Below are 22089 nucleotides of genomic sequence, written 5' to 3'. Positions count from 1 at the left end.
TGACTCACAGGGTTTTTGCCGGGGTGCATGGTGACAGGGTTTAGGGTTCAGGGTTTCTGTGGTGACTCACAGGGTTTTTGTCGGGGTGCATGGTGACAGGGTTTAGGGTTCAGGGTTTTTGGGGTGACTCACAGGGTTTTTGTCGGGGTGCATGGTGACAGGGTTTAGGGTTCAGGGTTTCTGGGGTGACTCACAGGGTTTTTGCCGGGGTGCATGGTGACAGGGTTTAGGGTTCAGGGTTGTTGTCGGGGTGCAGGTGACAGGGTTTAGGGTTCAGGGTTTTTGGGGTGACTCTGGGTTTTTGTCGGGGTGCATGGTGACAGGGTTTAGGGTTCAGGGTTTTTGTCGGGGTGCATGGTGACAGGGTTTAGGGTTCAGGGTTTCTGGGGTGACTCAGTGTTTTTGTCGGGGTGCAGGTGACAGGGTTTAGGGTTCAGGGTTTTTGGGGTGACTCACAGGGTTTTTGTCGGGGTGCATGGTGACAGGGTTTAGGGTTCAGGGTTTTTGTCGGGGTGCAGGTGACAGGGTTTAGGGTTCAGGGTTTTTGGGGTGACTCAGGGTTTCAGAATCAGAATCAGAATCAGAAATACTTTATTGATCCCCGAGGGGAAATTGGGTTACATTGCAGCTGCTCACATTGTAGAAGTGAATATATACAAGCGTAGAGAAATTATAAGAAATTATAAGAAAAATAGAAATACGAAAGTAAGAAATATGTAAAATATGTGCATTATACTACAATATATAACAATGAGAATAAAAATAATAATAATAATATAGAAATAAGAGAAATAAGAATTCTGTACAATATGCATCATACTCCAATATATACATACACCAGTGTTAATAATTAAATAATTAATAAGTATTGCACAGTTGAATTATTGCAGTTGAATTATTGCACAAAAAAATTGGTATTGCACAGTTAGATATAAGTTATAAGTTATGGGTTATAACTGCTGACAGGGTGAAATAAGTTCAAGAGCCAGTCTACTGACTCAGAGTGTCTGACACTCTGAGGGAGGAGTTGAAAAGTTTGATGGCCACAGGCAGGAATGAGTTCCTGTGGCTCTGTGGTGCATCTCGGTGGAATGAGTCTTGCACTGAATGTGCTCCTGTGCTTGACCAGCAAGTCATGGAGCGGGTGGGAGACATTGTCCAAGATGCCATGTAACTTGGACAGCATCCTCCTCTGTGACACTGCCACCAGAGAGTCCAGCTCCACCCCCACAACGTCACTGGCCTTGCGGATCAGTTTGTTGAGTCTGTTGGCGTCTGCTGCCCTCGACCTGCTGCCCCAGCACACCACAGCAAACAGGAGAGCACCGGCCACCACAGACTCATAAAACATCCTCAGCATTGTCGGGCAGATGTTGAAGGACCTCAGCCTCCTCAGAAAGTAGAGACGGCTCTGGCCCTTCTTGTAGAGAGCTTCAGTGTTCTTAGCCCAGTTCAGTTTATGGTCAATGTACACTCCCAGGTACTTGTAGTCCTCCACAATGTCCACACTGACCCCCTCGATGGAAACAGGGGTCACCGGTGTCTTGGCCCTCCTCAGATCCACAACCAGCTCCTTAGTCTTTGCCACGTTGAGCTGCAGATGGTTCTGCTCACACCATGTGACAAAGTTTCCCACCACAGCCCTATACTCAGCCTCCTCACCCTGCTGATACATCCAACTATAGCAGAGTCATCAGAGAACTTCTGAAGATGGCAGGACTCTGTGTTGTAGTTGAAGTCTGTGGTGTAGAGGGTGAAGAGGAAGGGAGATAGGACTGTCCCCTGCGGGGCCCCAGTGTTGCTGACCACTCTGTCTGACACACAGTGTTGCAAGCGCACATACTGCGGTCTGCCAGTCAGGTAGTTGACAATCCAGGACACGAGGGGGGCATCCACCTGCATCGCCGTCAGCTTCTCACCCAGTAGAGCCGGCCGGATGGTGTTGAAAGCGCTGGAAAAGTCAAAAAACATGACCCTCACAGTGCTCGCCGGTTTGTCCAGGTGGGCGTAGACGCGGTTTAGCAGGTAGATGACGGCGTCCTCAACTCCAAGTCGGGGCTGGTAGGCGAACTGGAGGGGGTCCAAGAGTGGCTTGACCATGGGTCGGAGCTGTTCCAGGACAAGTCTCTCCAGGGTCTTCATGATGTGGGAGGTCAATGCCACCGGTCTGTAGTCCTTGGAGCCAGCGGGACGCGGCGTCTTCGGCACAGGAACGAGGCAGGACGTCTTCCACAGCACGGGGACCCTTTGAAGACTCAGGCTCATGTTGAAGACATGGTGAAGCACTCCACATAGCTGGGGGGCACAGGCTTTGAGCACCCTGGGGCTGACACCATCAGGGCCTGCAGCCTTGCTTGAGTGGAGTCTCATCAGCTGTCTTCTTACATGGTCAGCTGTGAAGCACACTGTAGAGGTTACAGGTAGGGGAGGGGGAGGGGTGGAGTTGTCAGGTTGGAGAGGGCAGTCAGTCTGGGAGCCAGAGGGGGGGGAAGTGGGACCCTCAGTGGAGGATGGGGGGCTGTAGGAGGGGGGAGCGATTGAGTAGATGTTGGTTGGAGGCAGACGACAGATGAGTCAAGGGGGGGCTGGGCAGGGGTCACTGTGTCAAATCTGTTGAAGAACAGATTAAGTTCGTTGGCTCTGTCCGAGCCGCCCTCAGCCCCTCTGCCGCCAGTCGGCCTGAAACCAGTGATGGTCTTCATGCCGCTCCAGACCTCTCTCATGTTGTTCTGCTGGAGTTTCTGCTCCAGCTTCCTCCTGTACTTCTCTTTAGCCTCCCGGATCTTCCCTTTCAGGTGACTTTGGATTGTTCTCACCTCTTCCCTATTGCAAGCTCTGAAAGCCCTTTTCTTTGTGTTGAGGATGGCTTTGATTTCCTTTGTTACCCATGGCTTGTTATTTGGATAACAATGGACAGTCTGTGCTGGGACAGTGCAATCCACACAGAAGTTAATGTAGTCTGTTATACACTCTGTGAGCCCATCAATGTCCTCTCCATGCGTCTCACAGAGTGCCTGCCAGTCTGTCACCTCAAAACAGCCCTGAAGTGTCTCATAGGCCTCCTCCGACCATCTCCTCACTGTCCTTGTGGTCGCAGGCTGTCTTTTCACCAGAGGCACATAGCAGGGGTTGAGGTGCACAAGGTTGTGGTCTGACCTACCCAGGGGGGGGAGGGGAGAAGAGCTGTATGCATCCTTCACGTTAGCATACAACAAGTCCAGCGTCCTCTCCTCTCTGGTTGGACAGCTCACATACTGGGTGAAGTTGGGCAAGGTTGTTGCCATGGTGACATGGTTGAAGTCACCCAAGATTGCTATGAGAGCACTCGGGTGTTGAGTCTGGAGTCGAGCTATGGCGGTGTGAATGACGTTACACGCCGACGTCGGGTTGGCAGAGGGGGGGATGTAAACAGCCACCATGATGACATGTGACATTTCCCTGGGCAAATAATACGGCCGGAGTCCCACGGCTAACAGTTCAATGTCCGGGCAACAAATCCGTTCCTTGATCGTAATGTGACCAGGATTGCACCATCTGTTGTTAACTAGAACAGCAAGCCCTCCGCCTTTACGCTTACCGCTCTCGGTGCAATCCCTGTCGGCCCGAACAGTCTGAAAGCCGTTGATGGAGACGTTGTGGTCGGGGATATCCTGGTGCAGCCATGTCTCAGTGAAGCACATAATACTACACTCCCGGAACTCCCTCTGACTCCTGGCTAGCGCCGTTAGCTCATCCATCTTATTCGCCAGTGATCTTACGTTTCCCATGACGAGAGAGGGGAGATACGGCTTGTATCTCCTTCTCTCCCTCCGTGCCTCTGCCTTCCGCTGTCTTGACCTCCTTCCTTTACCCCGTCGTCCCCGAAACTTTCTTCTAAGCTCCTCGGGGATTTGGTGGGTTACACCAGCCATGCCGGCCGGTCGGAGCGCCATCAGCTGATCCCGGCTGTAGACAGTCCCAGTAGAGCCGCTGAGTAGTTGTGCACTGGCGGCATGACGCTCAGAAAAAAGTAATCCAAGCGCCAGAAAAGTGATTAAAACTCCTCTAAACCGCATGGTTACAGAGGGGCACAACTTAGAAACCTAACTAGTTACTATGTTAAGCTAAAAGAACAAGATAGAACAAGATAATTAGGAAAAAGTGCGAAAAAGAGCGAGAGCAGCTGCAACAAGCGGCCGTCCTGGTCGACGCCTGCGCTGAATTTTTGTCGGGGTGCATGGTGACAGGGTTTAGGGTTCAGGGTTTTTGGGGTGACTCACAGGGTTTTTGTCGGGGTGCATGGTGACAGGGTTTAGGGTTCAGGGTTTTTGGGGTGACTCACAGGGTTTTTGTCGGGGTGCATGGTGACAGGGTTTAGGGTTTTTGGGGTGACTCACAGGGTTTTTGTCGGGGTGCATGGTGACAGGGTTTAGGGTTCAGGGTTTTTGTCGGGGTGCATGGGGACAGGGTTCAGGGTTTTTGTCGGGATGCAGGTGACAGGGTTTAGGGTTCAGGGTTTTTGTCGGGGTGCATGGGGACAGGGTTCAGGGTTTTTGTCGGGATGCAGGTGACAGGGTTTAGGGTTCAGGGTTTTTGGGGTGACACAGGGTTTTTGTCGGGGTGCATGGTGACAGGGTTTAGGGTTCAGGGTTTTTGGGGTGACTCATAGGGTTTTTGCCGGGGTGCATGGTGACAGGGTTTAGGGTTCAGGGTTTTTGGGGTGACTCACAGAGTTTTTGTCAGGGTGCATGGTGACAGGGTTTAGGGTTCAGGGTTTTTGTCGGGGTGCATGGTGACAGGGTTTAGGGTTCAGGGTTTTTGGGGTGACTAACAGGGTTTTGTCGGGGTGCATGGTGACAGGGTTTAGGGTTCAGGGTTTCTGGGGTGACTCACAGGGTTTTTGTCGGGGTGCATGGTGACAGGGTTTAGGGTTCAGGGTTTTTGGGGTGACTCACAGGGTTTTTGTCGGGGTGCATGGTGACAGGGTTTAGGGTTCAGGGTTTCTGGGGTGACTCACAGGGTTTTTGTCGGGGTGCATGGTGACAGGGTTTAGGGTTCAGGGTTTTTGGGGTGACTCACAGGGTTTTTGTCGGGGTGCATGGTGACAGGGTTTAGGGTTCAGGGTTTTTGGGGTGACTCACAGGGTTTTTGTCGGGGTGCATGGTGACAGGGTTTAGGGTTTAGGGTTTTTGGGGTGACTCACAGGGTTTTTGTCGGGGTGCATGGTGACAGGGTTTAGGGTTCAGGGTTTTTGTCGGGGTGCATGGGGACAGGGTTCAGGGTTTTTGTCGGGATGCAGGTGACAGGGTTTAGGGTTCAGGGTTTTTGTCGGGGTGCATGGGGACAGGGTTCAGGGTTTTTGTCGGGATGCAGGTGACAGGGTTTAGGGTTCAGGGTTTTTGGGGTGACACAGGGTTTTTGTCGGGGTGCATGGTGACAGGGTTTAGGGTTCAGGGTTTTTGGGGTGACTCATAGGGTTTTTGCCGGGGTGCATGGTGACAGGGTTTAGGGTTCAGGGTTTTTGGGGTGACTCACAGGGTTTTTGTCAGGGTGCATGGTGACAGGGTTTAGGGTTCAGGGTTTTTGTCGGGGTGCATGGTGACAGGGTTTAGGGTTCAGGGTTTTTGGGGTGACTAACAGGGTTTTTGTCGGGGTGCATGGTGACAGGGTTTAGGGTTCAGGGTTTCTGGGGTGACTCACAGGGTTTTTGTCGGGGTGCATGGTGACAGGGTTTAGGGTTCAGGGTTTTTGGGGTGACTCACAGGGTTTTTGTCGGGGTGCATGGTGACAGGGTTTAGGGTTCAGGGTTTCTGGGGTGACTCACAGGGTTTTTGTCGGGGTGCATGGTGACAGGGTTTAGGGTTCAGGGTTTCTGGGGTGACTCACAGGGTTTTTGTCGGGATGCATGGTGACAGGGTTTAGGGTTCAGGGTTTCTGGGGTGACTCACAGGGTTTTTGCCGGGGTGCATGGTGACAGGGTTTAGGGTTCAGGGTTTCTGTGGTGACTCACAGGGTTTTTGTCGGGGTGCATGGTGACAGGGTTTAGGGTTCAGGGTTTTTGGGGTGACTCACAGGGTTTTTGTCGGGGTGCATGGTGACAGGGTTTAGGGTTCAGGGTTTCTGGGGTGACTCACAGGGTTTTTGTCGGGGTGCATGGTGACAGGGTTTAGGGTTCAGGGTTTCTGTGGTGACTCACAGGGTTTTTGTCAGGGTGCATGGTGACAGGGTTTAGGGTTCAGGGTTTTTGTCAGGGTGCATGGTGACAGGGTTTAGGGTTCAGGGTTTCTGTGGTGACTCACAGGGTTTTTGTCAGGGTGCATGGTGACAGGGTTTAGGGTTCAGGGTTTTTGCCGGGGTGCATGGTGACAGGGTTTAGGGTTCAGGGTTTTTGTCGGGGTGCATGGTGACAGGGTTTAGGGTTCAGGGTTTCTGGGGTGACTCACAGGGTTTTTGTCGGGGTGCATGGTGAGAGCCAGCTTCTTGAAGGCCTGTCGGATCTCTCGGGTCGTGGCCTCTCTGTTGACCCCCAGCAGATCATAATAGTCGCGGCTCTCCGCCCAGACCGCCGCCAGCAGGAAGCCCAGGAGCAGCAGCCCGAGCCGGGGGGGAGGAGCCGGGCGGCCGGGGGGGGCGGAGCTTCTGGAGAACATTCCTACTGACAACACTGGATGGGAACACACACACACACACAGACAGATAGGCAGACAGGCAGACAGACAGACAGACAGACAGACACACACACACACACACAGACAGGCAGACAGGCAGACAGGCAGACAGGCAGACAGACAGACAGACAGACAGACAGACAGGCAGATGTCAGTATTGTCCTCCTTACAGAGTCACTCCTCCAGTCCAACCAGTAAACACAGAGCTGCTCCCAGTAAAGCAGCAGAGTTTCTAAACACTTTAATTTAATTCAGTTTGAATTCTAATCTCCAGTCACACTAAACTACACTGAACTCTGAAAAGACATGTTACTATACTGGGAGAGACAGACAGGCAGACAGGCAGGCAGAGAGACAGGCAGAGAGAGAGACAGACAGACAGACAGGCAGAGAGACAGACAGGCAGACAGAAAGGCAGAGAGACAGACAGAGAGACAGACAGGCAGAGAGAGAGAGAGGCAGAGAGAGACAGACAGACAGACAGACAGGCAGGCAGAGAGACAGGCAGACAGACAGGCAGGTAATTAGTTCCAGTGTTGGTTGTACAGATGCTAGCTTAGCGTTAGCAGCTGCTAATGAAAAGCTACCAAAGCTCCATTTAAACTGTCGGGTTAAAGTTAGTGAACTAGCTAAGAAACCCGTGCAGCATCTGAGAGCGAGCGGGTTAGCTAATTAGTGATGAGCGAGCTAATTAATTTAAGCTAAGCTAAGCTAGCTGTGTGTCGTCAGCAGCAACTTTTACAACTCTGTTAGTTTAGCAGCTCGGCTGGTTAGCTAGTTAGCCGGTTAGCGGTTAGCTGGTTAGCGGTTAGCTGGTTAGCTAACAGCCATCAAAGCAGCAGGAAATCTGACATTTACTGACTAAGTTCTTCTTTACCTTGATGCGTCTCAACTTTTAAAAGTCTGCAGCAGAGTCCGGCTCAGTGTCCGGGTCAGACCGGGATCAAGTTCCACACAATGAGCACACCGCTTCCGGTCAGGACTTTCAAAATTAGAGTCTTTTCGGACCGTCAGCTGTTTCTCAGTGTTTTATATAACGAGACTAACGAGACTAACGAGACTTCATCAGAGTCTGAAGTCCCGCGACACGGAATGTTGTTTATATTGTTTCTGGTCTGCAGTCTGCGGTTCTTTCACCACGTGACCCACAGACCGTGACAGTCAGTCTCTCTAACCTCAGTAGAGACAGATCAATACTCCAATTAATGATAAATACAGAGCTCTAATTACTCTTGATCTCGAGCTTGCTATTAGCTCCAGGAGCCAATCAGAATGCCTGCAAACATTTATCTAACAATATGAGTTACTTTGTGAAACGTGAAGAATATCTCTCTCTCTATATAGTGAGTGTGTGTGTGTGTGTGTGTGTGTGTGTGTGTGTCTATATGTATCATAATATATAATATGTTTTTTACATACAATTTACATTTTACAGTTATTTATATTTTATTATTTATTTATATTTATTATTTTATTCAACATTTTACTGTATATATAATACTCAATATATATAATTGATATAATATTAAATAGTGAGGGAAGTCTGAAGGGAGTCTGGGTTTCTGTGTGGAGGGAGTTCAGAGGGGCGGGGCTAAGGCTCCTGTTCTTTATTTCTTCTCTGAATTATTTCCCGCTTAACTTCCGGTATTACTCTGTCTGAATCTGGCAACTTGACGCAGCTCAGGAATCGCCGGTCTCGCTCCGATGACGTAAGAAGAAGGATTTGGTGCGTTCAGTTGCGAGACTCGGAAACGGTTTTGTTTTTTTTGTGACAAACTGTGATAAACATTAGATTATATTCCATATTATTACATTACATTCCTATGAAAGAACAACAACACTGAGCCACAGATGATGATGATGATGATGATGATGATGATGATGATGATGATGATGATGATGATTAGTAGTATTAGTATCATCATCATCATGAGCTGGTTGACAGGTCAGATTCCCTCCTGGCTGCTCAGGTTCAGATGAGTGAAGCTCAGACTGGAACAGAGTGTTAAACCCACTGCCTCCTGCTCATCCTGTATATACAATATATATATACTGTATATATTATATTATATTATATCATATTATATTATATTATATTATATTATATTATATTATATTATATTATATTATATCTCAAGCTTCAGTTGGTCTCATATGTTCCAGTTACTTCCTGCTTTAAATCTGTTCAGTGTTGAGACGCTGCTTTGTCCAGTAAATATTTAGTAAATGTTTAGTAAATATTCAGTAAATATTTAGTTCATATTTAGTAAATGTTTGAAAGTTTAGTAAATATTAAGTAAATGTTTAGTAAATATTTAGTTAAATTTTTGTCAATCTTTTGTACATAAAAGCTCAAAGTGAGCTCTGTTTTTCTCTTCTGCTGCAAGTTTCATTAAAGAAAACACTGAACAGAGTGATGGTGAACTAGTCTTTATTTAAATTTTATTCTTCATTATATAAACTAGTAAACTCATAAACTAGCTTTTGATTTGATTTGATTCATTAGACATTTAAAAGAAACAAAGCCTGGAAACATGTAGAGTTTTAAAAAAAAACAAAAAAAAACAATAAAGCTGCTGAGTTTATTTCCTCTGTGTCCTTGATGGAAAAGGTGAAAGGAAATAAAGTGTGTGATGCAGTCAGCAGGTCAGACACATGCAGCCCAACACATTCAATACAAACAACAGAAAAATAAAATGAAAAGTGAACCAACAGTAACGGAGCGGCTCCATCAGGCTCTGAAGCTCCACCTGCTGGCAGAGAGCTGAACTTCAGTCAGTCTGTTACAGCAAAGTAAGACAAAAGGTTCGATCATGACAGGCAAACAATAACAGATCAATTAAACATTTGACATAAAGCCTCTGGACCTATCTGCCAAGTTTGGCTGCTGTAGCTCTTACAGTTTCTGAGATCCAGATTCCTTTAGGACAGAAGAAGAAGAAGAATCCGGAAGAATAATAAATCCAACAGTGTTCCAGCTGCTTGGACCCTAGAGAAGAGGAAACACAGATTTACTTGAATTACACAAAGACCTTAACTACAGAAATGACAAACACTGAAAGTTCTAATGGCCTTTTTGTTATGAGAGAGAAATTAAATCAACATAAAGACTCATTTGCTCCAAGAACATTCGGTCTTTCTGTTGGTACATTTACATTCATGGATATGGAATTTTGCTGATATCGCTGATACAAAAACTCATTACAACCAAACATCACATTTTTTTTTTTTTAAAAAGAGCAAAATCAGGTTAATATTGTTTCTCGGTTAGTTTGATCAGTTTTCTCTCCTCCCAGCTGACGCGCTACAAACGTCCCAGCCGTCATGAACGCATCTTTGATGACGTCGTCTAGACGCGCCGGACGTAGCTGCGCCGCCGCTCATTCCGCCTGAGCGTCTCGTTTCAAACTGGATCTGCGACAGATTCATTCATTTACTTATTCAGGAAAACACGAAACTTGTTTTAGTTTAGCTGAGCTTGTTCCAGGAAGAGTCTCGTGACGTAGCAGTTAGCTTAGCGGAACTAGCTGACAGCTAGCTAGCTCTCCACTCCTCTCTTCTCTCTTCTTCTTCTTTTGAAAGTCGCGGCCGGTCTGTGATGGAGTTACAAGGTTTGATTTCCTGTTTATTATCTGTTGTTTTCAGTTTCATTACTGTTTATTATTTATGATCTGACCGGGGGTCTAAACATGTTAGCTCAGTTAAAGTTAGCAGCTTACAGCTAGCAGCTAGCAGCTAACTTAGCAGCTAGCAACTAGCTAACCGGTTTAACAGAAACCTGTTGGACTCAAACAGCGCGCGGGAAACAAAAACATTTAACTCCAAACTGCCGTAAACAGCTGATCCACCCGGAAGAAGTTTTTCATCAGAACCTTTCTGTTTTTAGTGGAACTTTCGTCTGGTTGGTTCCTCCGCGTTCCTCAGTGTTCCTCAGTGTTCCACCGTGTTCCACCGCGTTCCTCAGTGTTCCACCGTGTTCCTCAGTGTTCCACCGTGTTCCTCAGTGTTCCTCAGTGTTCCTCAGTGTTCCTCAGTGTTCCTCAGTGTTCCACCATGTTCCTCAGTGTTCCACCATGTTCCTCAGTGTTCCTCAGTGTTCCTCAGTGTTCCTCAGTGTTCCTCAGTGTTCCACCATGTTCCTCAGTGTTCCACCATGTTCCTCAGTGTTCCTCAGTGTTCCTCAGTGTTCCTCAGTGTTCCTCCAGTAAAGAAAGTTAATATGTCTGATTCTGTCTGACCCGACGGGGTTTGGTTTATCTCCGAGGAGCTTTTATTCTGAAGGCTCGACGTCATCAGGCAGCATCAGCTGTAGTGGGACTTTGATGGTGACATGTGACATGTGACATGTGACATGTGACGGTGATGGTGACATGTGACATGTGACATCTCCTGCTGATTGGTTTGGGACGGAACCTTAATATGGAAAACCTCCACCTGAACACACAAACAGAGGGGAGAGGAGCAGACTGACTGAGCCTCTCTCTCTCTCTCTCTCTCTCTCTCTCTCTCTCTCTCTCTCTCTCTCTCTCTCTCTCTCTCTCTCTCTCTCTCTCTCTCTCTCTCTCTCTCTCTCTCTCTCCCCCCCCCCCAGCAGGATCTGAACCCATGACCCTCGGTTCTCCCACCTCTCCTAAACCTGGTTCTGGTTCTGGAGCTCAGTTCCTACCTGGATTCCTGATGGGCGACCTGCCAGCTCCAGCCAGCCCACAGCCCCGCCCCTTCAGCCTGGCCACGCCCACTGTGGAGAACACAGGTGAGGTCTAACTACAGGAGAGGTCTAACTACAGGTGAGGTCTAACTACAGGAGAGGTCTAACTACAGGTCAGGTCTAACTACAGGAGAGGTCTAACTACAGGAGAGGCAGTGTTTCCCACAGGACCTTGTGAGACTGGTGGGTGGACTGTGGACCCTGTAGGGTTAAATACATCAGTCCGGTGCACTTTGAGAGCAAAATGAAGAGGCCAGATCTATGAAGAACTTTGTGCTCTAGTAAACAATTTAATCATAAACACGTTGTGTAGATATGAATGATGACACAGCAGAACAGTCACACCCTGCTGTGATTTCCTGCTGCACCTAAATGGCATAAACAAAATAAATATTTCCCACATACACCAACAACTACTGAAACTACTCTGACCTGCTGCCCCTCTCTCTGCTGTCAAACTCACCTGCTGCCCCCCCTCAGGGGAGGCCGTCTCCCCTGCTGCCCTAACTACCTGCCCTGCTGCCCTAACTACCTGCCCTGCTGCCCTAACTACCTGCTCTGCTGCCCTAACTACCTGCCCTGCTGCCCTAACTACCTGCCCTGCTGCCCTAACTACCTGCCCTGCTGCCCCTCTATCTGTCCCTCTGAGAGTCAGCTGAGGCTGCCTCTCCTGCTGCCTGGAGTCTCTCCTGCTGCCTGGAGTCTCTCCTGCTGCCTGGAGTCTCTCCTGCTGCCTGGAGTCTCTCCTGCTGCCTGGAGTCTCTCCTGCTGCCTGGAGTCTCTCCTGCTACAAATAAATAAGTAGCCTAACGTTAAAACCCCTGCTACTCCAGTTTATTTGGAGTTAAGCGTGAGTTTCATTCTGTTCAGGTGCATATGAACGTGTTCAGGTGCACATGAACACGTGTTCAGGTGTGATGAGGTTCTTTTCTGAGCTGTGGTCTGTAAACTGAGCTGTGGTCTGTAAACACAGTCGCCTGTTGGAGTTTATCAAACGTAAACAAACACACAGACAGAGATGTGCTGCCCAGCTGGGACAGACAGACAGACAGAGACAGACAGACAGACAGACAGACAGACAGACAGAGACAGACAGACAGACAGACAGACACAGACAGACACAGACAGACACAGACAGACACAGACAGACACAGACAGACACAGACAGACACAGACAGACACAGACAGACAGACAGACAGACAGACAGACATCAACTTAACGTTTCTGTTAGCAGACATTAGAACAGTTCACCTGACTGCTGTTCTGTTCCCACAGTTCACTCTGTTGGTGTTTTTTTTTTCCTCTTTTCGTGACCAGAAGGATCGTTCTGCTTCTTCCTCTCATCGAAGCTGCAAACACTGACACACACTTTGACAGGAGGGGGGGGGGGATAACACACACTTTGACAGGAGGGGGGGGGGGATAACACACACTTTGACAGGAGGGGGGGGGGGGGGGAATAACTTCTGCATTAACCTGATCTGTTTGCTGTCAGACATTGATCATGATAAATTGTGTCTGGACTAGCGGATAGCTTTAGTGGAAACACTTAACGTTAGTTAACGTTAGTTAACCTCAAACGATGTTGTGTCCTCAACAAAAATAAGGTGTTGAGTCGGCTGCAGCCAGGAATGTTCCTGTGTGTGTGTGTGTCTGTGTGTGTGTGTGTGTGTGTGTGTGTGTGTGTGTGTGTGTGTGTGTGTGTGTGTGAGCGTGCAAGTTTACAGCAGGGGGGGGAGGGGCTGACTAACTGCAACAGCACAAAACACAGCGTGCCGCCATAGTCTGGGTAATTAATGGGAAACACTGGGTGAGGTCTAACTCCAGGTCAGGTCTAACTCCAGGGCAGGTCTAACTCCAGGGCAGGTCTAACTCCAGGTCAGGTCTAACTCCAGGTCTAACTCCAGGTCAGGTCTAACTCCAGGTCTAACTCCAGGTCAGGTCTAACTCCTGGTCTTGTTAGAGTTAACATGGGAGCAGAGCAGACTTCCCTGCATGTTGCAGCAGCTCCATCAGACACTGTGGAAACAAAAAGTTTCTCCTGAACAAAGAACATTTTCAGCCTGAGGGAAACACAGAGGCCAGTTGTCTGTTGTCAGTTGTCTGTTGTCTGTTGTCTGTTGTCTGTTGTCAGTCTGTTGTCTGTTGTCTGTTGTCAGGATTTTTTAATCCCGACTAGTTAATCTTTTGAATTATGCTTGGTTGATTAATTTGTTGAATAGGCGTTATAAAAACACACATTTTGTATTTTCTGTCAAAAGCTGTTTTTTTTTTAATGACCAATTAATCGATTAATTGGTCATTAAAAAAAACAGTGACTGACGATCGATTAAGGAAACTGATTAAAATTTGCATCCTTAATTGTAACAAAACTCCATGAAGCCGATCAGCTGTTCAGAAACCATGTGACTAAAGGTCAGTTTCTGATGGTCTCCATGGCGATGATCATATTCTGCCGTGGGTCACATGACATGTTGTTCATTCCTCCAGCGACAGGCGATCTGTCATCACTGAGACTTAAACCGGACTGAACTTTGACCCCATCGCTGGCTCAGTTGTCATGACAACATTATGGAACTCTCTCATCCTAATGTGGATTAACTCTCTGAGCTCAAATTAAACAGAACCAGCAGATCTGGAAGAACAGACTTTAGTGACAAACTGGAGAATAAAACACTGAGGAGACGATTCATCATGTTTATCTAGACCTGGATCAAGAAAACAGATTTACTTTAATCAAACTTCTTATTTAAAAAGAAAGAGTGAAAAATAACAGTTACATAACTAAGGTTAGGGTTATAGGTCAGTGATCATAGGGTTATAGATCAGTGATCATAGGGTTAGGGTTATAGATCTGTGATCATAGGGTTATAGATCAGTGATCATAGGGTTAGGGTTATAGATCAGTGATCATAGGGTTAGGGTTATAGATCAGTGATCATAGGGTTAGGGTTATAGATCAGTGATCATAGGGTTAGGGTTATAGATCAGTGATCATAGGGTTATAGATCAGTGATCATAGGGTTAGGGTTATAGATCAGTGATCATAGGGTTAGGGTTATAGATCAGTGATCATAGGGTTAGGGTTATAGATCAGTGATCATAGGGTTAGGGTTATAGATCAGTGATCATAGGGTTATAGATCAGTGATCATAGGGTTAGGGTTATAGATCTGTGATCATAGGGTTAGGGTTATAGATCAGTGATCATAGGGTTAGGGTTATAGATCAGTGATCATAGGGTTAGGGTTATAGATCTGTGATCATAGGGTTAGGGTTATAGATCTGTGATCATACATCACTGATCTATAAACTGACAGCTGAGTCAGCAGGTTAACAGGAAATTAACACACAGATTTATTCAGGTAAATATTCACATTTACCGTGTCACCATTGCTATTTCCCATATTTACCAGAACACATACATTGTTTATTTAATAGATTCTTTTTTTTATTTTGAATATTTACTGTATATCATGTATGTATTGTTGTGTATTATTGTGTTCTGCAGGTGGCTCCGCCCCTCAGCCTGTTGTCCCCACCCCCAAAGATAAGAGTGGCGCCCCGCCTGTCCGCAGTATCCATGACGACCTGGTTACCGTGGCAACCCCCCTCAACACACACAGACAGGTTGGTAGACAGACAGACAGGCAGACATGGAGACATACCCACATTGACACTTCCCATACCAACTCTCTCTCTCTCTCTCTCTCTCTCTCTCTCTCTCTCTCTCTCTCTCTCTCTCTCTCTCTCTCTCTCTCTCTCTCTCTCTCTCTCTCTCTCTCTCTCTCTAGTCTTTTCCAGTTATTCAGTCTCCTCTGTCTGGACGTCAAGCCTCAACTCCAGGAACAGGTACAGACATGTAGTACTACTACTGTACTACTGTAGTACTACTGCTGCTACTGTAGTATTACTGTAATATTTTGGAGAGATTCAGAGTGTGTTCGGAGCCGGATACTAACGTACTGCCTGCTACATACTCAGTGAGTATTTACTGTACTGTACTGTACTGTACTGTACTGTACTGTACTGTACTGCATACTGCCTACTAAATGATGTCATTAGCAGCAGCCTGTAGTAAACAGCCAAGTGTCCCAGAATGCAATAGCTGGAATTTTACAGCAGGTTAAAAGCTGTTTTAATTTTGGCTCTACGTCTGTTAATATTTCTCTTTAGTAAGTTTTAATATTTCTTCAGGCGAGAAAGTAACCATGTAGATTCCCAATATGTGGTCAGTTCATCTAAATGATTGTCGATGTTTATAATCTGCTGCGACGTTTTCGGAGACTTGAAGGAAAACAAACCCGGCCGGTTTGTTTTCCTACCTGAACCTGAACCTCCTGTAGCTCCTGTAGCTCCTGCGTCCCGTTCACTCGACATCAACATTTTATCCTCCGTGCCTTTTCACCGGGCGGAGGAGGCGGTCAGCTCGTCGTCTGCGGTTCATGATTCAGATGGACGTGATTTATGGATTTCCCCCAGAAGTGTCACATTATCTGGTTTGGTCAGCTGGTCAGCTCCCACTGTGTTCATGTGATGTGAAAGTGAGAATCTTCTTAAATTACAATCTCCTGTAGCAATAACAATACATTAATTATATCTATCAATATATAATAATTATATAATAATTTAATGTATTAATTATGTATAAATAAACAAATAAGTAACTCATAAGCAGAATAAATAGTAATTATAAATCATTTAATAGACATATAATTTCATAAATAATGTCATAAATATCCTTTACAGGTTGTTGCTGCCGGGTAAATCCTCAAGCTGCGCCTCTATTTCAGGGAAGGTGACCTGAGGAAGGGTCCGGGTCCGGGTCAGGGTCAGGGTCCGGGTCAGGGTCAGGGTCAGGGTCAGGTCTCTTCCTGGAAGTCTACCTGGGCTTCCCTGGCTGTGTGCAGGATCCAGGATCCAGGATCCAGGATCCAGGGGCCTCACAGTAACATTAGTCTTTCCTCCCTGGCTCTGCTGTCCATCCACTCTCTCTCCCTCCTCTCACTGTGCCTCCTCTCTTCTTCTCTTTCTCTCTCCCTCTTCTCTTCTCTCTCCAGTGCCTCTCTCTCTTTCTTCTTCTTCTCCTAACTCTCTTTGGTGGGTTATGGATGGTCTTTGCCCCATCACCTCATCCATGGTATCAAACCACTTCCCCTGTCCTCCCTCAGTGCCTTCAGTTCCTACAAAACAACACCTGATGATCATTTTTTAGTTAAACCTTTCACCACTAGTCTTATACTCTGTGATTAAATTAGGGAAACCAGGGGAAAATGGATCCGGGATAAGCATAATGGACTGCACTGTTTTAACAAATCGATCCTGCCGAAAAACCGGTTCGCCGGGACCCCCGGTGACCGATCAGCACCGGGACCCCCGGTGACCGATCAGCACCGGGACCCCCGCCGAAATGTCGGTCGGATCACCGGGAACCAATCAGCACCAAGCTGACAGCCGGAAACATGCAACCGAAACCACCGAACTCTAATCTGTCTGTCTCTGTCTGTCTCTGTCTGTCTCTGTCTGTCTCTCTCTGTCTCTGTCTGTCTCTCTCTGTCTCTGTGTGTCTCTGTCTGTCTCTCTCTGTCTCTGTCTGTCTCTCTCTGTCTCTGTGTGTCTCTGTCTGTCTCTGTCTGTCTCTGTGTGTCTGTCTCTGTCTGTCTCTCTCTGTCTCTGTCTGTCTCTCTCTGTCTCTGTCTCTCTCTGTCTGTCTCTGTCTGTCTCTATCTGTCTCTGTGTGTCTCTGTCTGTCTCTGTCTGTCTCTCTCTGTCTCTGTCTGTCTCTGTCTGTCTCTGTGTGTCTCTGTCTGTCTCTCTCTGTCTCTGTCTGTCTCTGTCTGTCTCTCTCTGTCTCTGTCTGTCTCTGTCTGTCTCTCTCTTTCTCTGTGTGTCTCTCTCTGTCTCTGTCTGTCTCTGTCTGTCTCTCTCTGTCTCTGTCTGTCTCTGTCTGTCTCTCTCTGTCTCTGTGTGTCTCTCTCTGTCTCTCTCTGTCTCTGTCTGTCTCTGTCTGTCTCTCTCTGTCTCTGTGTGTCTCTGTCTGTCTCTGTCTGTCTCTCTCTGTCTCTGTCTGTCTCTTTGTGTCTCTGTCTGTCTCTCTCTGTCTCTGTCTGTCTCTGTCTGTCTCTCTCTGTCTCTGTGTGTCTCTCTCTGTCTCTGTCTGTCTCTCTCTGTCTCTGTGTGTCTCTCTCTGTCTCTGTCTGTCTCTCTCTGTCTGTCTGTCTCTGTGTGTCTCTGTCTGTCTCTCTCTGTCTCTGTCTGTCTCTGTCTGTCTCTCTCTGTCTCTGTGTGTCTCTCTCTGTCTCTGTCTGTCTCTCTCTGTCTCTGTGTGTCTCTGTCTGTCTCTCTCTGTCTCTCTCTGTCTCTCTCTGTCTCTGTCTGTCTCTCTCTGTCTCTGTGTGTCTCTGTCTGTCTCTGTCTCCACCGACAGAACAGAGGGCTTCAGGTGGACTGAGCTCATGCATATTCATGGTAATAAAAGAAAGAGAAGTGAGCTTCTTCCTGATCTCAGCGGAGTCAAAACAAAAAGTTATTTTTTTCACCACCAGATGGCACTATGACTCTTTACATCTCCATCACATTGGGCTGGGCTGCATGGAAAACCTTTTGATGTAAATAAATGACATCAGGTGTGTTGTGATATAGATCTGCTGCACATGTTTTCTTTTGGGAAAGTAAAACCTGTTAGATAAAGTGAGATATGCTGCAATTCATTTTCATTTGGATTTTATTTGTACAGAAAAGTTCTGTCCAGTAACCTGGAGAACTTTGTTATTTTGAGATTTGTTTGAGTGACAGAAGGTCCTGTAACCTGGTGCAGTTTTGGAGAAAATGAAAGTTATTGATAGTCAATGTTTTATTATGAACATACAATTGAATTAGAATTTTCCATTAAAGAAAAGTTACAAAAATGTTTGTGTATGCTGTCAATTATAATTCTTAGAAAGAAAATCGGAATCGGCAGGTCAGACTTTTAAAAAATCGGAAATCGGAATCGGCCAAGAACATGGCATCAGCATCACGTTTCTTTTGTGCTAAACATCCAGACTCTACTGCTTCCATACTGCAACTCACCTTGTATTTTTGTTTCAGGTTCTCCCACTTCTTCTTTTTGGCTCCACCTTCCCCTCCACCTCACGCTCCTTGATGAACATCCTATACAAGCATAACATCGGTCAAATTGGCATAAAGTTTTGACGGGATGAGCACTTCCATGTGAACATCTACCAGCCACTGAATAGTAAATCATTACATCGTGTCTCAAATCTACCAGCCGCCACTTTCATATTTTCCCAGCATGTGGCTGCTGCTGCTTTCCCAACATTATGGTCCCTGCAGTGAAGACAAAGCTCACCGGTCACCAGAAATATTGTACAGTTCTAATGTCAGGAGAGCAGAGCAGTAACTTCTAATGAGTCAGGACAGTTCTAACATTAAAACTTCATTTTCTTACTCAAAGCCTTTCAGGCAGCACTGTGCCTGTGACCTGGTCTTCATCTTCATCAGCGCTCGGTGTCTTCATCAGTCCCTTGAAGAAATGATAACGATACGGCGTTATTGATACAGCGTTATTGATACGGCGTTATTGATACGGCGTTATTGATCACGGTTACTCATCACACCTCCACATTTACAGCTCAGTTGTAGCTAACTACGGAGTTATTAGCCAACTCGCTAACCTCTAACGTTATGCTAAATTAGCATGTAGGCTAACGGGCTAACGGGCTGGTCGAGCGCTACGTACAGTTCCAACAACAATAAAGATTCGTTCATTATGAATATAAACCCCGACATTCAAATATTATTTGATCACATACAAGCCGTGTTACAGTTTGGTTTCTCACGTCTGTCGCTGGCTGCTGCCAGGACCGTCTGGAGAGAGACGCAATGCATTCTGGGGCGGCTGAGTATATCCAGTAAGCTCACGGCACATACTCAGAAATTCTTGCTAATCTAGTATCCATCTAGTATCCATCCAGGCTGTTCTCAAAATTCACATAATATGCAGTTGGAACGCACTGCACACTACACACTGCACACTACACACTGCACACTGCACACTACACACTGCACACTACACACTGCACACTGCACACTACACACTGCACACTGCACACTGCACACTACACACTACACACTGCACACTACACACTGCACACTACACACTGCACACTGCACACTGCACACTACACACTACACACTGCACACTCCACACTGCACACTGCACACTGCACACTGCACACTGCACACTACACACTACACACTCCACACTCCACACTGCACACTCCACACTCCACACTGCACACTGCACACTCCACACTCCACACTGCACACTGCACACTGCACACTGCACACTGCACACTGCACACTCCACACTGCACACTGCACACTGCACACTGCACACTGCACACTGCACACTCCACACTGCACACTGCACACTGCACACTGCACACTGCACACTGCACACTGCACACTCCACACTGCACACTGCACACTGCACACTACACACTACACACTCCACACTCCACACTGCACACTCCACACTCCACACTGCACACTCCACACTCCACACTGCACACTGCACACTGCACACTCCACACTGCACACTGCACACTGCACACTACACACTACACACTACACACTGCACACTGCACACTGCACACTGCACACTGCACACTCCACACTGCACACTGCACACTGCACACTGCACACTGCACACTACACACTCCACACTCCACACTCCACACTGCACACTCCACACTCCACACTGCACACTGCACACTCCACACTCCACACTCCACACTGCACACTGCACACTGCACACTGCACACTCCACACTCCACACTGCACACTGCACACTGCACACTGCACACTGCACACTGCACACTCCACACTGCACACTCCACACTGCACACTCCACACTGCACACTCCACACTGCACACTCCACACTCCACACTCCACACTGCACACTGCACACTGCACACTGCACACTCCACACTCCACACTGCACACTGCACACTGCACACTGCACACTGCACACTGCACACTGCACACTGCACACTGCACACAGACTCAATCTCACGTCACAGTATGTAAAGTACGTTAGTATGAGGTTCTGAACAGCTTCAGTCTGTTTGGATGCTCAGATGTTTGTTGCTCTAAAACCGGGTGACAGCTATCTCTCTCTAAACCTGTCTCTCTCTCTACCTGTCTGTCTGTCTCTCTCTCTACCTGTCTCTCTCTCTACCTGTCTGTCTCTCTCTCCACCTGTCTGTCTCTCCACCTGTCTGTCTCCACCTGTCTGTCTCTCCACCTGTCTGTCTCTCTACCTGTCTCTCTCTCTACCTGTCTGTCTGTCTCTCTGTCTCTCTCTCCACCTGTCTCTCTCTCCACCTGTCTGTCTCTCAGGTGTGCAGCAGCTGTGCCTGTCTCCAGCTCAGGTCGATCCGTTCTACAGTCAGGGCGAGTCGCTCTGCTCCGAGGACCAGCTGGACCAGAGCTGGGTCACCGTGTTCGGGTACTACTACTGTACTACTACTGTAGTACTACTACTGTACTACTATTACTACTGTACTACTGTACTACTACTGTAGTACTACGACTGTACTACTGTACTACTACTACTGTACTACTACTGTACTACTACTACTGTACTACTGTACTACTACTACTGTACTACTGTACTACTACTGTAGTACTACTACTGTACTACTGTACTACTACTGTACTACTACTGTACTACTACTACTGTACTACTACTGTACTACTACTACTGTACTACTACTGTAGTACTACTACTGTACTACTGTACTACTACTGTACTACTACTACTACTGTACTACTGTACTACTACTGTACTACTGTACTACTACTACTGTACTACTGTACTACTTCTACTCTACTACTGTACTACTACTGTACTACTACTGTACTACTACTGTAGTACTACTACTGTACTACTGTACTACTACCGTACTACTACTGTAGTACTGCTACTAATACTGTAGTACTACTACTAATACTGCTACTGTAGTACTACTACAATACTGCAATACTGGACCAGAGCTGGGCCACTGTTCGGGTACTAATACTGCACTACTGTAGTACTACTACTAGTACTACTACTGCTGCTGCTGCTAATACTGCAGTATTGGACTAGAGTTGGATCAATAGAGGATCAATGGAACATTACAGTATTAGCCTGGTCACCATGCTGGATTTACCATTTGGTGTGTGTGTGTTGTTATGTGTGTGTGTGTGTGTGTGTGTTGGTATGTGTGTGTGTGTGTGTGTGTGTGTGTGTGTGTGTCAGGTTTCCTCCAGCCTCGGCCTCCTACATCCTTCTCCAGTTTGCTCAGTATGGAAACATCCTCAAACACACGGTGAGACACACACACACACACACACACACACACACACACACACACACCAAACATACACACACACACACACACACTCAGCCATACGATAAGCCAGGTGTAAATGTAACCAGTGAACAGATCAGATGTTTCTGCAGCTTTGGCCAGAAGGCAGCAGCTCAAACAGTTTGTGGCTGCGGCTTTTAATAATGTTCTTCTTCTTCCTCCACCTCCGGGTGTAGAGGTTCTTCTTCCTCCACCTCCGGGTGTAGAGGTTCTTCTTCTTCCTCCACCTCCAGGTGTAGAGGTCCTTCTTCTTCCTCCACCTCCAGGTGTAGAGGTCCTTCTTCTTCCTCCACCTCCAGGTGTAGAGGTCCT

The 22089-nt window shown here is 47.2% G+C and overlaps 2 protein-coding genes across 2 annotated transcripts in view; one reads left to right on the top strand and one right to left on the bottom strand.

Moving 5' to 3' along the window:
* The window catches only part of dnajc10 (DnaJ (Hsp40) homolog, subfamily C, member 10), a 42083-nt gene extending 34486 nt beyond the window's left edge, over nucleotides 1-7597 (bottom strand). The window contains exons 1-2 of the mRNA XM_071513946.1: nucleotides 7525-7597; nucleotides 6423-6643 (exon numbers count right to left, since the gene is read on the bottom strand). Of these exons, the coding sequence (XP_071370047.1) occupies nucleotides 6423-6629 (207 nt within the window). The 5' untranslated portion in view covers nucleotides 6630-6643; nucleotides 7525-7597. The remainder of the gene's footprint in view (nucleotides 1-6422; nucleotides 6644-7524) is intronic.
* Nucleotides 7598-10042: 2445 nt separating this feature from the next.
* On the top strand, nucleotides 10043-21777 carry nup35 (nucleoporin 35; the record flags this gene model as incomplete). Its single annotated transcript, XM_071513945.1, has 6 exons — nucleotides 10043-10258; nucleotides 11239-11400; nucleotides 14867-14985; nucleotides 15150-15207; nucleotides 20762-20870; nucleotides 21666-21777. Coding segments are annotated over exons 1-6 (573 nt in total), but the record flags the coding sequence as incomplete, so codon positions are not given.
* Between the last annotated feature and the right edge of the window lie 312 nt (nucleotides 21778-22089).

The sequence above is a fragment of the Centroberyx affinis genome, unplaced genomic scaffold (assembly GCF_046629955.1).
Source record: "Centroberyx affinis isolate AG114_WGS23_722 - 3 ecotype Tasmania unplaced genomic scaffold, CSIRO-AGI_Caff_v1 ptg007730l_1, whole genome shotgun sequence".
Classification (NCBI taxonomy): Eukaryota; Metazoa; Chordata; class Actinopteri; order Beryciformes; family Berycidae; genus Centroberyx; species Centroberyx affinis.
Note: the sequence above shows the minus strand (reverse complement) of the source record. Positions and strands in the feature narration are given on the sequence as shown.